Here is a 22,929-nt window from a genome sequence, read left to right as displayed (position 1 = left end):
GGGAAGTTTGGGGTCCCCTGCTGGAGCTGCTGCCCCCGCGACCCGATACCGGATAAGCGGTCGAAGATGGATGAAGATGGATGGACATCCACAATGCTTTGTGTACGTAAAAGCCAGAAGTGTTAAATAAATAAATAATATTATGAAGAAAGACCATGTTGAATTGCTATTATGTAATATGCATTAAACCTATTGCAATTATTTTTTACTTGACCTTGTGTTGGTTGACTTGTGAAAAAGAGGGACATTTGCATTTAATATATTTATTAAAATTAAGAAATCTGATAATGCACACACACACACACACACACACACACACACACACACACACACACACAGCAGTGTTTTTATTAAAGATCTGTACTGCTCAGGCACCAGAGGAAGGCAGAGGAAAATAATAATAGTAATAAACATTGCTCTCTAAGTATCAGTTTTTTTTTTTTAACTTTAGTTTTACCTTAGCACACAAAAATGTAGTGGGGTCGGAGGTTTTGGGTAGGGGATATGTGTGTAGTCCTCTACATCCTGCATTACACTGAGAATCCACAAGAGGGCAGTTAACATGCGCCAGCTTTCAAACAATAGGTGTGTGTCAGGTCATTATTGAACTTGGTGATGTAGAGATCTCAGAAACCTGTGTATCAAATATGATACAAATAGTGTTAGATCACAGAGTAGTTATGACAGAATGCAACTAGATTAAAAAAGTACGTACTATGACAATGAAAGTGCATATGTGTGAGTGTGGTATGACTAACTGTCCTTAGGGTGAACTCATTGCCAAGACATGACCTTAAGATTTGGAAACAACAACTGCTCACTTACAGTATATGTGTGTAAGAGAAGAAGCGCTGAGAGTCAGTGTGCTCAGTTGCTTAGCACAGTTGTATTAAAGTGTGTATGCTTGTGTGTTTGTGTGTGTGTGTTTTCCCGTAAAGACTGACTCAGGCTGACTCAGTCATTCTACAGATTAGCACATTTTACAAGTATAAACACTGCTTACTGCATGTTTTTCAGGTCTTACGTGGCACACGTCTGATCTTGTTTTAGCTGATCTTCTCATGGCTTCGTAACTTTGGTCAATTTCGGATGTGAAACTCAGCATAAAGCTCTAAAATGATTTAGATACTGTTCTCACTAGGTCATAATGCTTGTGGTTAACTATTGATATATTGACATTCCATCCGTGATTAACTTAATTAACAACTTTAGAATTGCATTTTGCAGTTATCATTTGTGTGTTGAAGCACCAGAAACTGCTAATAATAACACACGGGGAATCCACTATGAAGAGTAAACCAGAAAGCTTGTGGTTTTGGTGTATTTGTCTATTGTCCTAATCAAATTCCAAAACAACTTCAGAAAGTGTACACTTAACAAACACTTTGTTAAGTTAATCTTTGAGAACTTTAATGAACCATGAAGTTACATAACATGATAAGGGTCCATTGATCTTTTTTTGTCTAGGGAACGTCTGGCTGTGGATTATGTTTCTATCTGTGAGTGCAGAGTGATAAAGTGTCTGACAGACAGCCAGATGGGAGTCACTCTCTGATCTGAAAGGTGGATGGCAATAATGAGACACAGATGGTGGCGGTATGTCTACACACACACATAGATGAGACTGTCCCTCCCTCACACATGCACACACGCATACACGCACGCTTGCACACACACAGACGTGTTTCTATCCTCTTTTTTAAACACTGAATAGCTTTTTACATTTTTGAAAAGACATATTTTACACACTTTTTATTTAAATTTCTAATTTATATTTAAGGTTCTTGCAAGTACTACAGTTGCAGTAATACCTATGCAAATTCCTTGAATGTGAAAAGCTACTTGGGAATAAACCTTATACTGGTTCTGATGTGATCCAGTGTTAATGTAAAATATTGATTAAAACCATTTCAAGTTATTAGAAAATTACAATATTCAAATTTAGTGTAATAAAGAGCACATACTTTAAGTGCCCATAACATTTCAAGTTATTTATTAGACAGTTTTCTGTGCTGATTCGAAAGGAAGATAATGCAGCTACAGATACTTTAAGCAATGCAATTAGATACAAATGTTGGCCAGCTCTGCTCTTTATACCAAAAATTTGGATTTGTGCCTGGAGAATCCATTGGTCTCTACTTCCAGCACACGTCCTGAATCATCTGAAGACACACTCACACACACACACACTCTAACACACCCACACACACACACACATACACACACACACACAAACACACACACACACAGTCTGGAAATGGTAGACACGAAAGGAGGTCTGGGAATGCTGAATCGGGGAGAGCCGGGAGGGAGGAGAGTTGGAAAGTTGCAACTTCAGGGCAATATAGACCACATGCTATGGGAAGAAATGCCTGTTTCTTTATAGTCGAATGACTTGATAGATAATAGCACAATTAAACAACATAATTACTGCAGATTATTTTCCCTTTTTTGCATTCCCAAATTTACAATTTAAAGGTTTAACTACATCACCAAAAGATTTGGAAGAACTTGAATGTTTTTGCTATGAATCATATTCTACCCCAAATTGTGTATAGGAAAACTGAAACGATCCTAATTCTATAGAACTCTCAATGATGAGTGAATGACACATTATGCGCAAGTAAGTATAGTAGCACTTTTAAACACTTTTAACAAACTGAATATAATAAAACATCTTCACAATCCCTACAATGCTTGCATTCCTTTTATTCAATTCACTTAAAACAACTTTGTTTATCCCAAAAAGGCAATTCAGTTTCCAGCAGTCTTCAGACCCTTCAGAGAAATATAGACCACATGCTATGGGAAGGAATGCCTGTGTCTTTGTAGGAGAGTGAAAGAGCAAATGAAAAGAAGAGAGGAGGAGGAGGAGAGAACGAGGAGGGAGGGAACTTAGCTAAGTTCTGCAGCGTGGCTCTGTCTCTGAATGAAAGAACCTCTCTCACTCTCTCCTGCTCTCTGTATGTATGGCTCGTGTCGGCTGCAGCAAATGAGCACATGTCCAGAGCAAACACAGCGAGGCTCTCCAAGTGACTTCAAGCTGGAAGTCAATATTTTGCAGAAACTTCGGCTGAAGGTGCAAGTCTAAATTTCCGTCCCTGCTTCTCAGCAATGTGGCTTCTCTCTTTTGAGGATTGCGGAGCATCCAGCAAATAACCTATTTTTGATTGAAATGGAGTTTCAGTAACTAAGATTTGGACACTTTCTTTCTTCCAAGAAGTTGTGTTGTGATCCACAGATGTTTTTGCAGATATGATACTACTGTAGTGACAAGAACTGCAAACTCTCCACATGAACAGGACTTTGGGACATTGGTTCTGCCATCCTCCACACACCACCCGGACAGCTGAACTGTAGATCATCTCACCATCAAAGGAATTCACTGGACCTGGATCAGTTTGACCCCTACTTGCCATATAAGCATAATGCCTGGACTCTGAGTGCTTTGTAGGTCTCTGGCCAACTTGCAGACAGGTGTGATGCTGGGTGGTCAGTGTGTTTGACAGTCACACACACACACACACACACACACACTCACACACACGGGGGTTGGTTGAATGTGCAGGGCCCGAGACACCACATGAATTTTAAAAACTCTTTCAGAAAACCTAACTTTGAGTCTCATACCTGCGCTTCACAGATGCCGGTGGCAAAGTAACATGTGCATTTTCTTACAACAAGTCTTCAATCTTCTCACACATTAGAGTGTAATATCAAATCCAAAGTGCTTTGATTTGCTGAATTATTGGGCCAAGAGCCAAACTACACTGAACTAAAAGGCAGCATTTTCACAACATGACCCTACAAACTTGTAATTTGCATCAGGCTGTCCTACCTCACCTCCTTCTACTGCTCCTGCTGTTGCTCCTCCATGCCTTGCGGGGGTGCTGTCACCCCCAGTGTTTGGACTACAAGCCTCCGTTTGAGCCCCGGCAGCCACTGGTCTTCTGTAAGGAGTATTCTAAATTTGGATGCTGTGATCTGGAAAAAGACGAGGAGATATCAGTCAAGTTTTACACCATCATGGACAATTTTGACCATTCAGGTTACATGACCTGCGCCAAGTACATACGCAGCATCCTCTGCCAGGTAAGCAAAACACTTAACTATTTGAATCATTATAATTATGTTTGATTATGTGGCGATGCTCTCCTTATCCTGGACATCCAGATGTTCAAGGGACAATCTTTGTAATTAATTGCATTTGAGTACAGAAACTAATCTAATATACCAGAAATATGCACCTGTCACCATTTTTCAAGCCATTTTTACAGTGGGATTCACATAAATCTTTTCCACTTTTCCATGTGTCACTCTAGCTACTTTGAGTAGTGACTACTCAGTAGAGCCTACAGTCCCATAGTTTGTGAACCTAAATATGTCTCTCATGCAAGGTGTTGCATGAGATGTTTGTAGTCCCAACTCGGGAACCTGGTTTTTGTATCCAAGGTATTACACCGTAAGAAGTCTTAAAGATGAGCACACTGTGCATTGAGCAGTTTGTTTAAATGTGTTTTTTTTGTCAGGAAAGAATAGTATTATTTATATTTCAGTGGCCAACATTATAACCACCACTCTGAAAATCTAACTTTCTGTCTTACTCTTAACAAAAATGTGGTGTGGTTTGTGAGTAAGAACCTCAACAGTAATCAACACATGTGGTTTAATGGCTACATGGTGAGGTTGGCATCTGTTCCACAGCACTTACTCATGCAAAATCACAGTCTAAGTATTGTTCATGCATTCTTTATGAACCTAAACAAGCCCAAATGATGCAGTGCAATAAACTTGGTTTGAAACAAAGAACATAATAGGACTGAACGTTGCAACTAAATCTAGAGGAAATCCCTTAAGGGGAAACTTTGAAAGTGCATTTATGATACAGTGGTACATATGGGATAAAATGTGCACAGCACACACAAAGTTACTCGCTTACATTTGCTCATGTGTGCAAGTAAACCAGAATAGAGTAAACTCATCTCTTCCAGGTTCCTGGAAAACTTTGTCATAGCATCTTCTGCCTCATAAGAGTGTGTCAGCTGGACTCTAGACCACGAAGCAGAATTACTGGATAAATATCAGCACAATTACACAACACATTTACTGTATTTTTTTCCTTTTGGGTAATCCCACATTTACAATATAAAGGTTTAACTACATCATCAGAAGATCTGGAAGAACCTGAGTGTTTTTCACCTTAGCTTTCAAGCATTTTAGCTCCCTATTCTGCCCTAAGATGTGGATGAGAAAACTGAAATAGCCTCAATTCTATGGAAATCTCAATGATGAGTGAATAACACATTATGCGCAAGTAAGTATGAAAAACGTAAGCAGTAATGTTTTGGTAATGTTTGTTTTTTTCTTTATCACTACGTTTCCATTTTTTTTCTGATGCTAATTATAAACAGATCCACCTCTCCTTTACTAGCCTTAAAGCCAGTTCAGCATACTGATGCAATTAGATGCTTACTTTGCACACTAACTTCATGCAGATGGTGAGTGCAAATTGAATGATAGGCGGAGCACAAATTTGTCCCGGCTCATATAGGCTACATCAGATAAAATCTTCATTCTGCAGAAGCCAAAAGAAACGGGCTGAGGTCCGTCCAGTAAATAACACTTAAAAATCACACATTCAAATAATGGGAAAAACTATCTGAAAGACTTCCTGGCAGTTTAATGCATCATAGGCTATGTTAAGACAGTGACAGCTCATCTGACTCCTAAATATAGGTTTATATAACTGTGGTAATTATGTGGTTCTTTCTACGCAGCGCAGACTGTGTGTAATGACAGCGCTGCAGCGCAAATACGACTTACAACAGTCTCATTTGAGTGAGATAAAGCCAGAGTCCTGAACAATGTAAATATGTAAAGCTTAGAGTAGGGTTCCTCACAACATTACATGCTTAGGTACTTTTAGTTACCAAGCTCCGAAACTGATTACAGGCATACAATTTATCAATTCATTAAACGGGCGCAATAATCTTCAAATTTAACAAACATTTTTACTACAGGGTTAGTCAAATAATGTGGACCATAACACTGCATGGTGTGGCTGTTCATTCTTTGAGTTTTAAATATATTTCAATATAAAATAAAAGGTAAGAGATGCCCTGGAGGTGGTCAAATCAACCCAGTGCCAAGGTACTTATCCTGGGTAAAGCCACCACACTGAGCCCTCTGTTACAGAGCTTCCTGCACTGACTTCAGAGAGAAAGTGAAGAGAGAGAGAGAGAGAGAGAGAGAGACAGATAGATGGAGAGAGAGACAAATAAGTGAGAGTGTGTGTGTGTGTGTGTGTGTGTTTGTGTGTGTGTGTGTGTGTGTGTGTGTGTGTGTGTGTGCGTGTGTGTGCGCATGTGTGAATAAATGCGTGTGTGCGTGTGTGTGTGTGTGTGTGTCAGGGAGAAAGGAAGGAGATTGTCATCATCCCTAAGCTCAACTAACTAAACAAACAATCATTTCCTCCCCTAGCCAGGGGTCCAGGATACAGTATGTCAAGTTCAAGCAAGAAAGGGGCAGAAAGAGAAGAGAAGGAAAGGAAAAGCAAGATAGATAGATATAGAGAGAAAACCAGTGAAAATAAATAAAGATAGAGGAGGGCACTGAAGGAACTGAAAAACAGGAAGAGAAACCTAAACGGAGATCAATAAACTCCAAGACTGAAACTGAAGTCGAAAAGTTTTTAAATGTAAAACTGTATTAGGAAATTAGAAATGTGTGTGTGTTTGTGTGTGTGTATGTGTGTTATAACTGCCTTTTTAATAAGAGTAAATTAAACAGTTAAAAATTAAAAACAACAAAACCCACCTAAGGCCATTTTAAGACCACAACAAATCTTAAAGGCATAGGCACGCATCATCTGAAAATCTAATGTTTTTTCTTTTTCTCATGTCACCAAAATCACAGCTACTGAAGCTTTGCATTCCCTGATTAACTGACTCCAGTTAGGATTTAGTTAAATTAGGAGAATTTTAGGTAGAAAACACATCTAAATCACATCTCTTCATTGTTTTCTTTATCTCTATCAGGTTCACACATTTACCAGCCATCTGCTTACCATGACTCTGTTGAACATAAAAAAACAACACCATTTAGACCTTTTCAGTGCAGTATGGGGAGTCATTTTTATTTACAGAATTTTAGTTTATTCTAAACTGTACAGCTTTACCACCAAATTATAGTAGTTTGAAGTGGCTGCATTGTTAGGGACCAGATGTTCTTACTTACATGCATTTATCCTATCCTATTATAGTAGGGGCAAAAAAAGAACTGACAATAGAGCAACTTCAGTGGGTCAAACAGGATAAGTAAAGACAATGTAGCCATAGACCAGTTATGACTTTACACATACTGTATGTCTCCCATTTTCCTGAATAAAACACTATCAGACACCATAGTATGAGACATTGGCATGCTTTTTGCGTCCTTATTATACAGTGTCCTACTGCACAATAGGGAAGAAACATCCAACTGTAGGAAGCAGTATGAATGCGGTCAATGAGGCTTCCCTCTGCTCCACATTGCTCCAGAAACTGCTTTCATTACCAGAACCGGCAGCTCAGACACAGCTTTTGTTTTGCCCTGCAAAACTGTTCCCAGGAAGGCTCTGATCTTTGCCCAGCATGTACTTTCATGTGATTTAACAAAGTTATAGTTAGTTAGTTACTTTTTTTGGTCAACAACGATTTATTTATTATTTCAACTTTGGTTAATTTTAGGGTTTCTTTTGAGGTAGAACAGGAGCATGAGGACAAAGTATAATAGTTTTTGCTTGACTAAAGGGATTAAACAATGCCAGATCTATAATATATTAAATTAGAAGGGTGCAGACCTCCACCAAGACCATGCCCTGTTTTGCAAAGTTAATGAAAGGGAAAAATGATTGTTGTATCTTCCTACGATTCGGATCAACTCCCAAATGTAATATTCTTTTCCTTGGCCCATACTTCAACCTTCCACCGAGTTTCATTCTGCAAACAAAAGTGTCCTTCACCGTCTGCAATCCGTTCATAACACTGCTGCTAGCCTACTTACTAGATCAAACAGGCCCACCCATATCCCCCCTCTACACTGCTCCCTTCCATGGCTTTCTGTAACCAACAGGATCCAATTCAAAATTCTCACTATAACCTATAGGGCTCTACTGGATCAGGCCCCTTCTTATCTTGCCAACCTACTTCACCTACACACCCCCTCCCGGTCTCTGAAGTCTACCAACCAAAATCTGCTATCCACGCCACGCACTTATCTGAAGACATATGCAGATAGAGCCATTGCCACTATGGCACCCAGACTCTGGAATGCTCTGCCAACCAGCATTAGGTCTTAATGTGGACTGTTTTAAGGGGAAAGTAAAGACTCACTCGTTCAGGCTAGCTTTTGGGAAACCTACGTCTTTTATTTAGTAATAATTGTATCTGTTTTATTTGTACTTTATTCATTTCTTAGACTATTTTCTACTATGTTTTATTGTCTATGCACAGTATAAGGCACTTTGTGGCCCTGGCTCTGAAAAGCGCTGTATAAATACATTTTACTGACTTACTTACAGTACTTACAAACCAGCAAATCCAACAAACCAACAAACCAAACCGAGAATACGATCTCCTTGATACGGAGCACCAAGAAAACACCTGAAAATACACACGTCCTGTGGTTCCGGCAGGCTCAACATTGATACTATATGGGACAATATAGGAAGATCAAATCTCGAGAGTGGACAGGAATATAAGAGCTTTTCTATCTGTTATTAAAATTGAAACTGAAAATAATTACTGTATATGCTATTACATTCAGTATGGGGTCATTATGAGTGATTACTTGCACAATAAAAAATCATCAAATCAGTAAATCTCTACATTTATTTTGCAATTACAAAGATGCCTTAAAACAAAATAAATAGGACTTCCTGACACAAACTGAATAATGTCAGAAATTATGAATGTAAAAGAAAAACACATGGACATGTATAACAAACTTGGAGTCACCTAAACACTCATGGACATATAAGTGTCTTCCTTTTCTATCTTTCTATTGCATTCATAATTAATAATGTGTCATACTTAATGGGGATTTTTGACTTTGACACGCACAAAGAAGTAAAAGTGGAAATGATTCATGAGCAGTAGACACAGGTATAGTACAAGCATGCATTCAGGGTCCCGCACACAGTTTGCATGTGTAGGTGTACAAATAAGGTTCTAGTTTCATGTGTATTTGTCTGTCCACGGGATGTTAGGGACTGTCAATCAGAGTTCTTCTGATGTGTGCTAAATTATTTAAACTTGTTATATGCAGTTAGTTTTTAATTTTGCTAAAATGCCCAAAACGTCCTTTGGAAAAATGAACTCATAAATTGGCAATGGGCAAACAAAACACAGATACTAAAACCAGACGCTTTGGTTGTTCATTTGTACTCTGCCAGAAGAGTGATCTTGTGCTTTTTTTGCTTTGGGCTCCGTTTCCTGGTGATGATCAGTTAAGAGATGATCTGACATTGAGTTAAAGAGCACAAGTCGACCACATAATGGTTTGGCTGTCGTGCCTGCCTGTGCCTGCAGCTTACTATTCTGGGTGTGGACAGTGTGGTTGTGACTTGCTCCTGGGATCCATTTATACCAGACTGCACTCACACAGCCTGTGTATTACCAAGGCCTGTCCAGTCCTCACCACCAGTGAGGTGGTGAGGAGCTGCGGTGGAATAAGTGCACAAATTCTATATTTATATGATCCATACATGTCCTTAATTTTATCTCTGAAATAAACACATTCGCTGGAAGACATTTTAATAGTATAGACACTGAAAAGTATCTACACAAAATGTCTGCATTTATGGCTTCCTCGGAACCTTAATTATAGGAGAATTTTCCATTTTTCTGTTGTTTAATCATCTTTACTTGTGCAGGAGTGTTCTCCATACGCCGCCCACCTGTATGATGCTGAGGATGCTAACACTCCAATGCGTATGCTCCCTGGATTGTGCGGTGATTACTGCTCCGATTACTGGCAGCAGTGTCGGTACACGCTCAGCCTCCTCCTGGAGGAGTCTGGGGGGCCGCAGCAGTTTGCCAACATGACTGCAACAATAGAAGAAGATCGCAGAAAGTTCTGCGACTTTCTGGAGCTGAAAGATAAACAGTACTGCTATCCTAATGTGTTGACAAATTCAGGTATGGGAACATAGGTTTATGTTCGGCAGCAGACACACACACACCAGTGAACTTATCTGATCTAATTATGAGCTTGATTTGAGGAAAAACTCAGAAGATACACTAAACTTATATTATCATTACTTCTATTCCAGCCTACATGAAAAAAAGGAAAAGAAAGTCTAAATTCCCAGTGTCAAGAACTGGAACTTGCGGCAACAAGACAGTCTAATTATGTTTCATGTGCAGACCAGTCTAAATAAGGTCCGTTATAAAACGCATGATTTTTAAGACATATTATACTATATTATATAATGATGATGAATACTGAAGCATAGTTACTAGGTGTTTAAAACTCAAAAGTAGGTGATTGCCTTGATTTATATATATATACATACCTACACACATTCTGGCAGTAGTACAGATATTTGCTGAAGATAGATTTTTAATTCTAACTTTAAGAAATTAGGTTTTACTTGTCAAATCTCAGGCACACTGACACTTTAATAATACAGCCCCTAAAAACCGTTCTATGTTTTTGTGTGTTTATAAAGAGCCATTAACAGTACTGTTTTACTCATGGCTTCCTTTCTCATTTCTTGTATCATCTTTTCTGTCCCTAGCGCTAAATGCTAACTTGGGGTTGGTAAGTGAGGATCCTAAAGGATGTCTGGAGCTGTGTTTGCAGGAGGTTGCCAATGGGCTCCGTAACCCCGTGGCCATGATTCACGCAAATGATGGGACTCATCGATTCTTTGTGGCGGAGCAGCTGGGTTATGTGTGGGTGTATCTGGCCAACGGCTCTAGGATCGACCGTCCTTTCCTCAACCTCACCCATGCTGTCCTCACATCACCATGGGCTGGAGACGAGAGGGGATTTCTCTGCATAGCCCTACACCCAAGGTTCATACTTTCATGATAATGTAAAGACCTCAACAGTAATGTTTCGAATAATTCTCAAGGGAGAAGGCCACTGTGCCAACAGGTTGTGTAAAGTATAACTTCTTCTGCTTCTTTTCCGTGCATAGGATCACCACAGTCAGAAAAGCCTATGTGTACTACTCTGTGTCTGTCAAGAAGGAGGAGAGGATACGTATCAGCGAGTTTACACTGTCAGCACATGATGACAACCAACTAGACCACTCCTCTGAGAGGTGGGGAGAGAAGTTCAGAGTCAGAGAAACACAAGTAGAAACAAAGAGTTTTTAAAGATTTGTGTTGATAGACATTGATTAGTTATAAGTAGTAGTTAGTAATAGGATATTTGTAAGTTTTGGTACTTGTACTCCTTGATTTAGGACTATTCTTGAGGTGGTAGAGCCGGCATCCAATCACAACGGAGGACAGCTTCTATTTGGCCATGACGGGTACCTGTACATCTTCATTGGTGATGGTGGTCGAGCTGGGGACCCATTTGGAAAGTTTGGCAACTCACAGAACAAGTAAGAATAATTTAACAAATGTAGATGCTTGATTATGTTGCCTTCAGTATTTACCTAACACAACACATTAAATTCCTCAAGTTTCAAGTCGTTGTAATATTTTAACAGCCAATCTGAAAATGAGCTGCACATCTACATGAGCACAGGAACAGTTTGACCTGTGATGGTTTGAAAAATCATTCTCCTTGCAAAGCTTTAGCCTTTTATATATATATATTTAAAAAAAATTATGTATCAAAGTTAAATAAGCACATCCTTTTGACTACTCTTGGAGGCTATTCAAATTTTGAAATTATGAAGGTGCTCATCATAGCAAATTTTGCCAGACACCTTGGCATTGAGATGTCGGCTACATAAACGTATATTAAAAAATACCAAAGTCTTAAAATCAGGCAGTTCTGCCTAAAGGAGTTCCCGTTAATTAAATTCCAGTAAAGTCTAATGAAACGTTTTGGAGAAGGTAGACGTCAAAGCTGTCAAGTTACTCTGTTGCAACTTTAAATTGTTGCTTTTTAAAGACAGGTTATCTTCCAATTATGGAAATTCCCCTAAACTAAGGAGCTTGCTGGGCTGGGAACTGCTTGTATAACGCAGATTATCATTCCAACAGTACATATTTGTCATTTGTGCACAGACATTATCACAAAGAAGTATTCTGTATATGCCCTGTAGAACACTTCTTTAATTACGATTGCAATAATTAACTTTTTGTACATTCTAGAAGGTTTATGCAGAAGCGGTTATGTCTATATTATACTGAAATGAAAAGTGCTGAAGATTTTTGGAAGGGGCCTCTGTAACTGAATAAACAGGGCTAGATGTAAGCATGTCAGCAAAGATTATTGCAGGAGCAGTGCATGAGCTGTTCAAAGATCAGGAGGGACATACAGTATGTTTTCCAATAATACTTGAAGTACTATATGTAGAGCTTCACTTCATAATGTATGTGCAATTTCTCTCTAAAAATAAAATAATGAACCACATCAGTATCTGGTGGAAGGCATGTGCCAATGGGAGTTCCAACAGTCAAAGTCAAGGAGAGGCGGCATGATGAGTTTGTGCCAAAAGCAATGCACATAGATTATAAAAGGAGCTTGTAAAAAAGGGACTTCGGGGCATTGTGTGTATTTTACTGTGCTGGTAAACATTACACTACTCTCAAACCACACAACCTTTGTCGCATGTATGTATGTGTGTCTGCATGCATGTGCAAATGTATATGTGGATGCAATTATTTTCTAGGCTTGCCCTTCATTTAGCTATGAGCTACAACTGTCAGTCTCTATTTTCATTTAATCAACTTCTCAGTGGCTTAAAGGTTAATTACAACCAAAGGACAACAACGCAGGAAGTGCAAATATTACTGTTCCAAGAATGTCATGCATAATAGAGTTACACAGTGAATTGTGGAGTTAAAAATGTCTTGGACTATGGACTAAGAACATTTAAAACAGTCAAATTAATATTGAAGCTTCATGCCAAAAAAAAAAAGGTCTCCGAGAGGTTGAAACTTGAATACCCATGCTGTTATATATCTCAAAACCAGCCCAAAAATCTGATCAGAACTGTGGCTGACAGGGGAAACCCTCTGATGAATTTTATCAGCAGCAGGTTATCGACATCGACACGCTGACAGCTTTTCTCCAGACGGTTACAGTTTGGCCCTTTTACTATTTCTGAGGTGTATTGGCCGTATTTGCTGTTCTGGGAATAAGGGAGGAAACAGCCTGCCAAGTCTAATATTGACACTACACATTGCGGACTGCCACACACTGGTATGTGGAGGAAAGAGAGAGAGAGACAGGGAGAGTGAGGGAGAGGGAGTCAAAGGAAGGATTGGAAAGAGTGGAAAAGGGGAATATGGTGAGAGCGACCAGGGCACAGGGAGGAGAAAGGTGCACAGTAAATGAGAGAGAGGAGACAAACAAGGACACACTTAGAGATTTAGTTCAAATGGATGGACAGAGAGAAAAGTGAGGGAAAGTAACCAATAAGATGGATGTAGAGGAAGACATTATGAAGAACAATGAAGATGGGAAAGATAAACAAGATAAACAACCAACATAAATGGAAAATAAATAGCAGGGAAGTTAATGCAGAGGATTATGAGGTGTATTGCAAGAAGTAGAAAAAGAGGATGATGGGAGAGTGTAAGGTCAAAGCTGAAACATGTTGGAAAGAAAAATGAAGAAAAGATTCAGGACAAGGTCTTCTTAATATCTGCCTAAAAAGAAGACTCCCTCAGTCACTTCAGTCTTAAAGCCTCTCAAAATCCATCTCACTCTCTCGTCTACTCTGTTGAATATAGGTCTACACTTCTCGGCAAGGTGCTGCGTGTTGATGTTGACAACAATGACGATGGCCCCCCGTACAGCATCCCCTCGGATAACCCATTCTTGAGAGAAAAAGAAGCACGACCCGGTAAGTCCCTTGAAACGTTCTATATCTGTGGAATAATTATGTCTGGTCTATTGCTGTCAAACTATTAATCGCATTAATGCCATAGTAAACTCGCAATTAATCTCAATTAATCACACATTTTTATGTATTCTAAATGTACCTTGATTTCTTTTTTTCCCCATCATTTTTTCTCATTTTAATGCTCTTATCAACATAGAAATATGGATTGGTTTGCGTTTGACAAACTTTTTTTTTAAATTGAAAATAACATTGGCAAATGGACTACTGTAGTGTTAAATTCCCCAGGTATCATTCTCAATTAGAGCTGATAATCTCTCACAAAGTATAACACTGTCCATCAATAAAAGGGTGAAAATAATACTTTGACGAGGGGGGGGGGAGGGGGGGAGAATTTGCATCAGCTGTGTGCTTGGCCATCAAGTGGTATTTCAGATTGGACGTGCTGTGATGATAGCTCAGTTCACAACAACACAACACACAGATCACTTTGGTCTTGTCAGCAAGATTTGTTGTGGTTTTGTAGTTTTTCTAACGTTACTAGTTGTTGTAACAGCATGTGAAAAAAACTACAAAGTTTGCTAGGCCAAAAAGAACGTTAATCTCGCAACATAACAATTGATGCCATTAAAATGGGTTTGCGTTGATGCCGTTAATAACACGTTTAACTGACAACACTGGTCTGGTCACATTTAAAATGAATGGAATATTTAAGATCAATAGCACAATTGGTAATATTAATGTAGACTTTTTTTGGCTTTTCTAATGAGCACACATAATATGGGACTGCTATGGGGCTGTATTTTCTTACAGAGGAAAACATAACTCAGTAAACACTTCCATTTTTAATCACAATGAAAAAAAACATGTTTTACGGCTACAAAAGATGCAAAATCACCTTTCATTCCAGAAATATAGGCCTTTTTTGTTTTTGTGTGCAGCCTCACAAGGGATGTGTTCTATTTCTGTCAGAATGTACTGTAAATGTCTTTTTTCCTTTCTGTGAAGAGATTTATGCCTTTGGCGTTCGCAATATGTGGCGTTGCTCCGTTGACCGCGGTGACCCCGCTACAGGTCGGGGCGGAGGCAGGATGTTTTGTGGTGACGTAGGCCAGAACAAATACGAAGAGGTGGACCTTATTATCAAAGGTATGGTGATTTTAATTTGAAGCAACATTTCACTTTAGAGAGAGATTTTACTGAATGTTCAGGGTTAAAGATTCTTTTCACATTTTCATAAGACATAGTACACTCATATGAGATGGGTGTCATTATCTACTCATACTCATGTCATATAAAACTGTTCTCTTAAAGACTACTTAGACAGTGAGTCAGACATCATAGCTTAATCTCAGTCTTCTCCCTAACAATTAGGGTGAATTGTTCACGCAGAAACTTGAAAGAGGCATGAAATAAACATCTAATTACAGCCAAACAATCGTTTTGCAAGTCTAGAGGTTTTTTCAGTATATTTACTGCATTGTGAACATAGACTCTATGATTGTGAAGCAATTCCATTTAAAAAGATTGGTAAAATAGAGCTTTCCCTGAGAAGTTGCTCTAACTTTGTCGATACATGTTTAAAGGAGGCAACTATGGATGGAGGGCCAAAGAAGGCTTCAGCTGCTACGATCGCAAACTCTGTCACAACTCCTCGCTAGGTGAGGACTCTTTCTGGGCTGCTCTCACTCACTTTTTTCATGTTTACTATTTGCAATTGATACTACTGAGAAGGATTACATTTGTTACATTATATGTACTGTCACTGTTGAAAGCTTGGAGAATTTCTTAACTATAAATTTAGCTAATTTTAATAATGGTTCAAACCAGGAAGTGGTAGAACCCTTCTATGTTTGTCTGTTTTAGTCATTATTAGCGCCGGCTCAAATTCCTGTGAGCTGGAATGAGCTAGAAACATGAAACTTGGGGGAATAACTGGAAATGGTGTGCATGTGCTTCTATAGAAATATGAACCAAATCGGCCAAGTGGTGGTGCAGTAATTAAGGCTTCAAAATGCAAACTTTGATAAGGCCACACCCCCCACACTGTAAGTTCTGTAATTTCTCATAAAGGTGCAGCTTAATGTGCTCTACAAAAAAGCCTCACACATTTTTTTAAAGAAATCCCATATTCATGGTATGATCATCACAAATCTCTCAGGATATGTCCTCATAAGTACCTAAACCATGCCTTGGAAGTTTCAATCAAATTGAACACCAGGGGGTGCTATAAATACAAACAAACTTCAGGTAGTATAAAGCAAATGAGACTATAAATGACTAAATGTTTGTCCAGTCAACTGAAAACTTCCAGAAAATGTCTATATAATGACCTCACACATACACTACAAGTCCCATTCAAACTGACCACTAGGGTGCGCTTTAAATTCACAATGACTGGATGTGGAATGACACAAATCAAGCTTTGAGCTTGGAATCGCAGCTTGAGGCTTTATTAGCAATTGTTTTTGTGTTGGTCATCTGCTTTTCTCAAATTGCCGTGAGCTGGACTAAGCTAAATATTACACTGAATTGAGAGTTATATTTTTTGTCAAATCAGTTGTAGGCATTTTAAACAAAGTGCACTGTTTGTCCAATCATTACAAAGCTTGCAGGATCTGTTTTATAGTGACGTTGGACCATGTGTGTGTAATAACTTTGAAGTTGATATTGAGAAAACAAGCGAATCGCTGCTTACGGCTACATTTTAGTTTAATTTTGTGGGCTTATGTGACTTTTCACATGCCTCTGATTGTGATGCATGTTTACAGCAGTATGTTGCTATAGTTTTGTCTTCTTGTCATGGTGATAAACTGGTGTGTTGTTCTATGTCTAGATGACATCTTGCCTATCTTTGCCTACCCCCACAAGTTGGGCAAATCAGTGACGGGAGGATACATCTATAGAGGCTGTCAGATGCCCAACCTCAACGGACTCTACATCTTTGGGGATTTTATGAGTGGGTTAGTGTTTCTGCGTCATTTTTAAATCAAAACTTAAGACATTTTGTTCTGCCAATAACTGCAGAGACCCAGGATCTACTTTGTCGCAGTCGTAATTGCAACATCATTACAGTACAAATCCTAATAAAAAAACGCATTATCAACTGTAGATCTGTCTTTGAGTGAGGATTATTTAGCCACACCTTTTCCTTCAATTCTGCAGTGAAGCCAATGCAACATCAAGTATTACAGGAAGTGTGGCTGGAAAAACACAAAATCTGCACTTGTATGGAGCTATTGTGCACAGGCTGAATTTCATATACATGGTGAACATGCATGTACGTATGAAAGTGTTTATGGGGATAAATATTATATATTTATGCTTATGTTTGTTTCTGTTTAGGCGTCTGATGTCTCTGAAGGAGAATGTTACTTCTGGGGAATGGCTGTACAATGAGATCTGCATGGGAAGAGACCAGACCTGCAGATTCCCCAAACTCATCAACAGTTACTACAAATACATCATCTCTTTTGCAGAGGATGAAGCAGGTAACCTACCAGCATGAAAACAGTCATGGTATCATGTATAGTGTATTGTTTGATTAAAAGTAAACATTAATGAGGTCATTGAGGTGTATGAGGTGGATATGCCACAGGCTTTTGGCGTCGGAAACCCGGGTTCATTATCCCCCTGCAATACATCAACTAGTGACATGACATGTAATGAATAATTTATAATGTGAAATTACCACCAGTAGAGGGTTCGATTTGACTTTAAATTTGGTTTTTATTAAAGAAACTGCTGATTCACCAGGGAGAGGGTTGTGCACATGCTGCTGGTCTTAAACAATCTCCTCCTCCTGCCTTAGTGAAGTGAAAGAAAAAAGAAAATCATCAGAAAAAAAACATCTCCCCTGTTTTGCCATTGTTGTCCCTCTTTCTTGCTCTGTGTCTGTCTCTCCTCCCATTCTCCCTGCTGTTCACCTTCATTACACCTCCCTCTGTTTGTCTTTTACTCTCCACCACTCTCTATCTGCCTCACTCTCTCCCTTTCCTCTGTCCATCTTTCTAGGTGAACTGTATTTTTTAGCCACAGGAGCCGCGAGTGCCACAGCCAGAGCAGGAGTCATCTACAAGATAGTTGACCCTTCCAGGTAGCTAATCACATTACAACACATCACTGCAGCAATACATCCACTTTCATCATACCTACAGGTGTGTGTGGCTTAGAGGTGTTTCCGATATTGTTAAGAGGCCAGCTGTGAGTGTATAAACTTTAGCAGAAAGGAAACTATCAGCTAAGCAGGACTTTGATTGGGCCGTTTGGTGAAAGTGCTTTGATGGTCAATGGGGACATTGGTCATTGTGACTAACTGTAATAGACTTGGACTAAACTAAACTGAGTTTTCTTGTTGCTTATTGACTGCTATATACGTGGATGCAAATATATCAGTGATAAGCCCCAACAATTTACCATGGAGAGACAGAAAATGGGAAGAGAGAGAGAGAAAGGTATGACATGCAACTAAGTTCACCAGCTGTAATTAAACCGGTTAAGTGATAAAAGCTGTAATAACTCGGTTACCAAGACGGTCCAGTATAGCTCTAGTTGAAGTAGAATAGCTGAGAATAAACTAACAATTCTTCAAAGCTCAAAATTATGTAATAGGTTGCATGTGTGTGCTTATTCTTTTCTCTCCTGACCATATAGGCGAGCAGCACCAGGGAAATGCAGTGTAAAGCCATCACCTGTAAAGATAAAAGGAAAACTGATTCACTTCTACCCCAAAGAAGGTAATTCAAATGGTTATCTTCTGTTCCACTTTTAGTTTTGTCAATGTTTTTTTTGTTTTGTTTGTTTGTTGTTGTTCTTTATAGAAACATTAGACTCTTAGCCATATGTACTCTACCAAAACTTCTTCAAATAGTCGTGCCTTTAATTCTAATTATCTTGTTAATGTGCATTGAGATGGACATCAATTTCTTAATAGGCTTTTTGACACTGCTCACATGTCTTTATTTCTTCCTTTCTTTGCAGAGTTCGTAATCAACAAGAAGCCAACCACCACGCCTGTACCCACAACAACCACAAGAAAGACGACAACGACAACCAAAACACCACCAAGAAGAAAGTCACCTATAGTAATAATAAAACCACCAATGCCAACAAGAACAACAAGAAAAATGCCACTACCACCACCAACAGCGACAACAAGAAAAACAACATTACAGACAATACGAAAAACGACGAGAAACCCCCCCCCAGCGCCCACAAAACCAACTATGAAAGCAACAACAACAATAAAAACAACTTCAGCAACAGCAATAAAACCATCAACCGTACCTGTCCAGATGTCCATGGCAACAACCCCCGCCACAACCACACCCACTGGTAGGCCTACTGGTGCACCTGTTTACCAAGCCAGCTCCACTGATTACCCAACCACTAGGTCCACTCTTTACAAAACCACTAAATCGACTGTTAGGACTAACATTAAACCCACCGGTAAACCCACACAAACACGTGTCTTGATGCGCGATGAAGCCACGCGTGTCAAACCAGGTGGTTTCTTCTGCTGCGCTTTGTTTTTGCTTTACATTTTAACATGCTAATAGCTAAATTAACTAAATGCTGTGCAATTTACTTACCTTCAATGATTAGTATAACTAGTCTCTCTGATCAAATTAAATCACTTTTAAATTAGAAAACTGTACATCACAATTACACAGGATTGCTGCAGCAGTCCTACAAATGTCAGTCACAGGCCAACTAATGACTCACATTTGCAAATAATCATATAGAAATAGAAAATAGAAAATAATGTGGTTTGGCAGCTAAGTTGGATTAATGTAAATAGGATTTGGCTTTTTGTTTTACTTTTTTGAAGCCAATTTTGGTCTAATATCAGTTTAAAATACTGCAGGGTAGAAACTAACGCTATTATAGCATTATTTATTCAAAGCTCCATACTAGTTTTACAGCATAAGAATAAACATAAACTAGTCTGTAATCTTTCATTGCAGCTTGCACAGTATGTTAGAGATGAGCTTTCTATAGTGGCTCTCATGTATTTTATTGCATGGTAAAAATCGAAAAATGATAAAAAAATAGAAAAATATTAAAAAGAATACAGTAAAATAGCCAGTGGATCTAATTTATAATTGAGTTTTTTTTTGTCGCAAAGTAGCCTTATTTAAATAAACTTTTTACAATCCATAAAAATTTAATTAAATGAACACTTTTCATCACTCTTTGCACTTTGCACTGGAAAAGTAGAAAAAAACAGAAAAATGTGTTAAGTCTTTGAACATATTAGTAGTATTCAACTCATGAAATGCTAAAATGGAAATGGAAATGTTGGAACATTTATATTGAAGTACAGTTAGTTAGTGTACCAATGTCTTAACTTTTGCTCATGTTCTGTTTACTGACGGTCAAACTCAGGTAGGGGAAATAGCAAACATGGCAACTTTATTTCTTGCTTTATATTCTTTGGCTGGTACAGGAGTCTAAAGCAGGATCAATGGTGCTTATTTATGTGTTGCACTCCCTAAAATTGAAATAGGTACTTTGGCATTATTTATTTTGAATAAAGGGTTCTGCATCAGCTTCAGTTTGGACAATTTTCTTTGTGTGTTTGTGTTTATGTCTTTCCTTTCCCTGTCTTCAGGGATAACATTGCTTTAAATCGCTTTTGTGAAATCTGAGCTTTGTAAAACATGTTATCAAATGAACAGTTTGGTGTACTAGCTAAAGATATATTCAAAATGTTGGACAATATTCTTATTTGATTTATTTCCAAGATTTAGATGAAAAGATCATATCTGTGCGATTAACATGAAGCTACTACCAGCAGCTGGCTAGCTTAGCTTAGCATAAAGACTGGAAACTGGCAGAAAGCAGATCCAAGGGTAACAAAATCCAGCTAACCGCACCTCTAAAGCTCACTAATCAACATGTTTACACAAAAAACTAAGTGTAAAAATAAGTGTAATGATTTTTTTTGCCGGACGCATTAACGAATATAATCTGTTCGAACCAAACCAAATAAAAAACTGAAACCGAAACCAAAACTTAACTAACAAGCTGGCAGATGGATTTTGTTATCTTTGGAGAGAGCCAACCCCCTCCTTTCTTTCTTTTTATGCTAAGCGAAGCTAACCAGCTGCTGGAAGAAGTTTCATAATCACCATATAAGCATCTTTAACACATTCTTAAACTACATATATTCAAATAAAGAGAGTGATTCTGTCTCTCCATCAGGTTATCTCACAACCGTCATGACTGCAGCCTTCTCTAGGATTGCTCAAACCCCAATCATCACCACACCTCCAACCAGGAGACATGGGACACCCCGTCAGTATGCCCCTTTTACCACCTCACCAGCTTTTACCTCACCACAACAGCCTCTAACTCCATCCAAAACATCCCTTAAACGACACCAGATAGCTCTGACCTCTGCGCAATACCCTGATTCTCCTGGAGCGCTGACTACACCACAGCCGCCATATTGGAGCCTAAAACCAACGACATCAGGCTTCAAGCCCCAGAGACCACCAATCAACACAATGCTGCCTAAATCACAGGAAGAGAGGCTGTGGCTCGGAGAGAAGCTTGAAAGCACAGGGCAGGGAAACCAAGTACATAAGAGACTTCAAGGAAGAGGTCGTGGTCACAAGAGAGGAAGAGGAGGAAGAAGGCTGCGAGCCGGCTCAGTGCGACTGGTAAGCGCCGATGGTTTGTCAGATCGAGGTAGAGTGGAGATCTTTATCCGTGGTGAGTGGGGAACAGTTTGTGATGACCTATTCAACAGCAAAGCAGGTACTGTGGTGTGTCGACAGCTCGGCTTCACAACGGCGTTGGCAGTGATGAAGAGGGCTGCACTTGGGGAGGCAGACCGCAGCGTCAGGATCCTACTGGATGATGTGGAGTGTGAGGGCGGGGAGAGATCGCTGCTAGAGTGCAAGAGATCCAGGGTGGGGAAACACAACTGCACACATGGGGAAGATGTAGGGCTGATATGTGGTTAGCGCGGAGGGTGAAAACTTAAAGTATAGGAAGAAAAGAAAGAAGTGATGAAGATAGAATTGAAGAAGGTGTGAAAGGTTATTACAGAATGCTCATTTTTAAGCATTTATATTGGTGGTGTCAGTTTGGCTAACAAATTCTATTGCTTTTTTTTCATATTTTCCAGTTTTACATACTGTATTGATGTTTCAGATGTCATTTCCCTTCCTCTGATAAATTAAAAAAAAAACACTCCAGAGGAGCCTATGATGGGAGTTTTTCCTAATCTCACTCAGTCAACTGATTTTTGTAAAATCTAACCAGGTAAATAACACCAATTGTGAAAGTTTATATAAATACATAAACTATAATGTAGTTTATCCCTATCACTCATTATCACCAACTGTATAACAAAGGGCAAAGGTCATATCTGCTTTTATTCCAGTAATATTTCCAAACACATCAAGTAATTTTGGTTATTAAAAAGGTACTCAGAGATTTGAACTTTGACATAAAAATGTACATTGTTGATCATGTAATTATATATATTGAAGTAAACGTCATGCAGCATGATACAAGTGTCTTCCCTTAAAACAACTGTGCTACCATACTGTCCGTTGACCAACTAAATAGTAATTAAAGCAATAGTGTGTCATTTCTTCCACCATGCTACTGTATTGTTTGTGGCAAAGATGGCAATCGTTGATGAAGTATCATTGTAAGATGAGTGCAAATCCCGAATGATTTGATGTTTGTGGGGGTCTTCAAGCATTAACACATATGTTTTAAATGCATTTGACTCAGTTTGAATTACTCAAAAATGCTCAACGTGGACTGAGTGAGTCTTGGATAAACTGTAATCATTTTCTGTGTTTTCTGTTTTAGACATCCATGAGGCAAACAGAGAGTATATCCCTTTAAAATAGTCCACTGTGTTATAAGAAGACATATGTATATTTGTA

The 22,929-nt window shown here is 38.9% G+C and overlaps 1 protein-coding gene and 1 long non-coding RNA gene across 2 annotated transcripts in view; one reads left to right on the top strand and one right to left on the bottom strand.

Moving 5' to 3' along the window:
- The window catches only part of LOC117940763, a 19,293-nt gene extending 11,944 nt beyond the window's left edge, over positions 1–7,349 (bottom strand). The window contains exons 1-2 of the long non-coding RNA XR_004655818.1: positions 7,340–7,349; positions 7,067–7,073 (exon numbers count right to left, since the gene is read on the bottom strand). This is a non-coding gene — a long non-coding RNA (uncharacterized LOC117940763). The remainder of the gene's footprint in view (positions 1–7,066; positions 7,074–7,339) is intronic.
- Positions 2,813–22,211, top strand: si:ch211-136a13.1 (HHIP-like protein 1). Its single transcript, XM_034865747.1, has 14 exons — positions 2,813–4,092; positions 9,914–10,178; positions 10,781–11,060; positions 11,186–11,311; positions 11,456–11,599; positions 13,908–14,020; positions 15,026–15,166; positions 15,604–15,678; positions 16,854–16,980; positions 17,363–17,508; positions 18,032–18,113; positions 18,671–18,753; positions 18,998–19,351; positions 21,224–22,211. The coding sequence occupies exons 1-14, from the start codon at positions 3,799–3,801 to the stop codon at positions 21,988–21,990; spliced, it is 2,997 nt and encodes a 998-aa protein (XP_034721638.1). The 5' UTR covers positions 2,813–3,798; the 3' UTR covers positions 21,991–22,211.
- The last annotated feature ends 718 nt before the right edge of the window (positions 22,212–22,929 follow it).

This window comes from Etheostoma cragini, chromosome 3 (genome assembly GCF_013103735.1).
Source record: "Etheostoma cragini isolate CJK2018 chromosome 3, CSU_Ecrag_1.0, whole genome shotgun sequence".
Taxonomy (NCBI): domain Eukaryota; kingdom Metazoa; phylum Chordata; class Actinopteri; order Perciformes; family Percidae; genus Etheostoma; species Etheostoma cragini.
The sequence above is the reverse complement of the archived record's forward strand: the minus strand, read 5'-3'. Positions and strand labels throughout refer to the sequence as shown.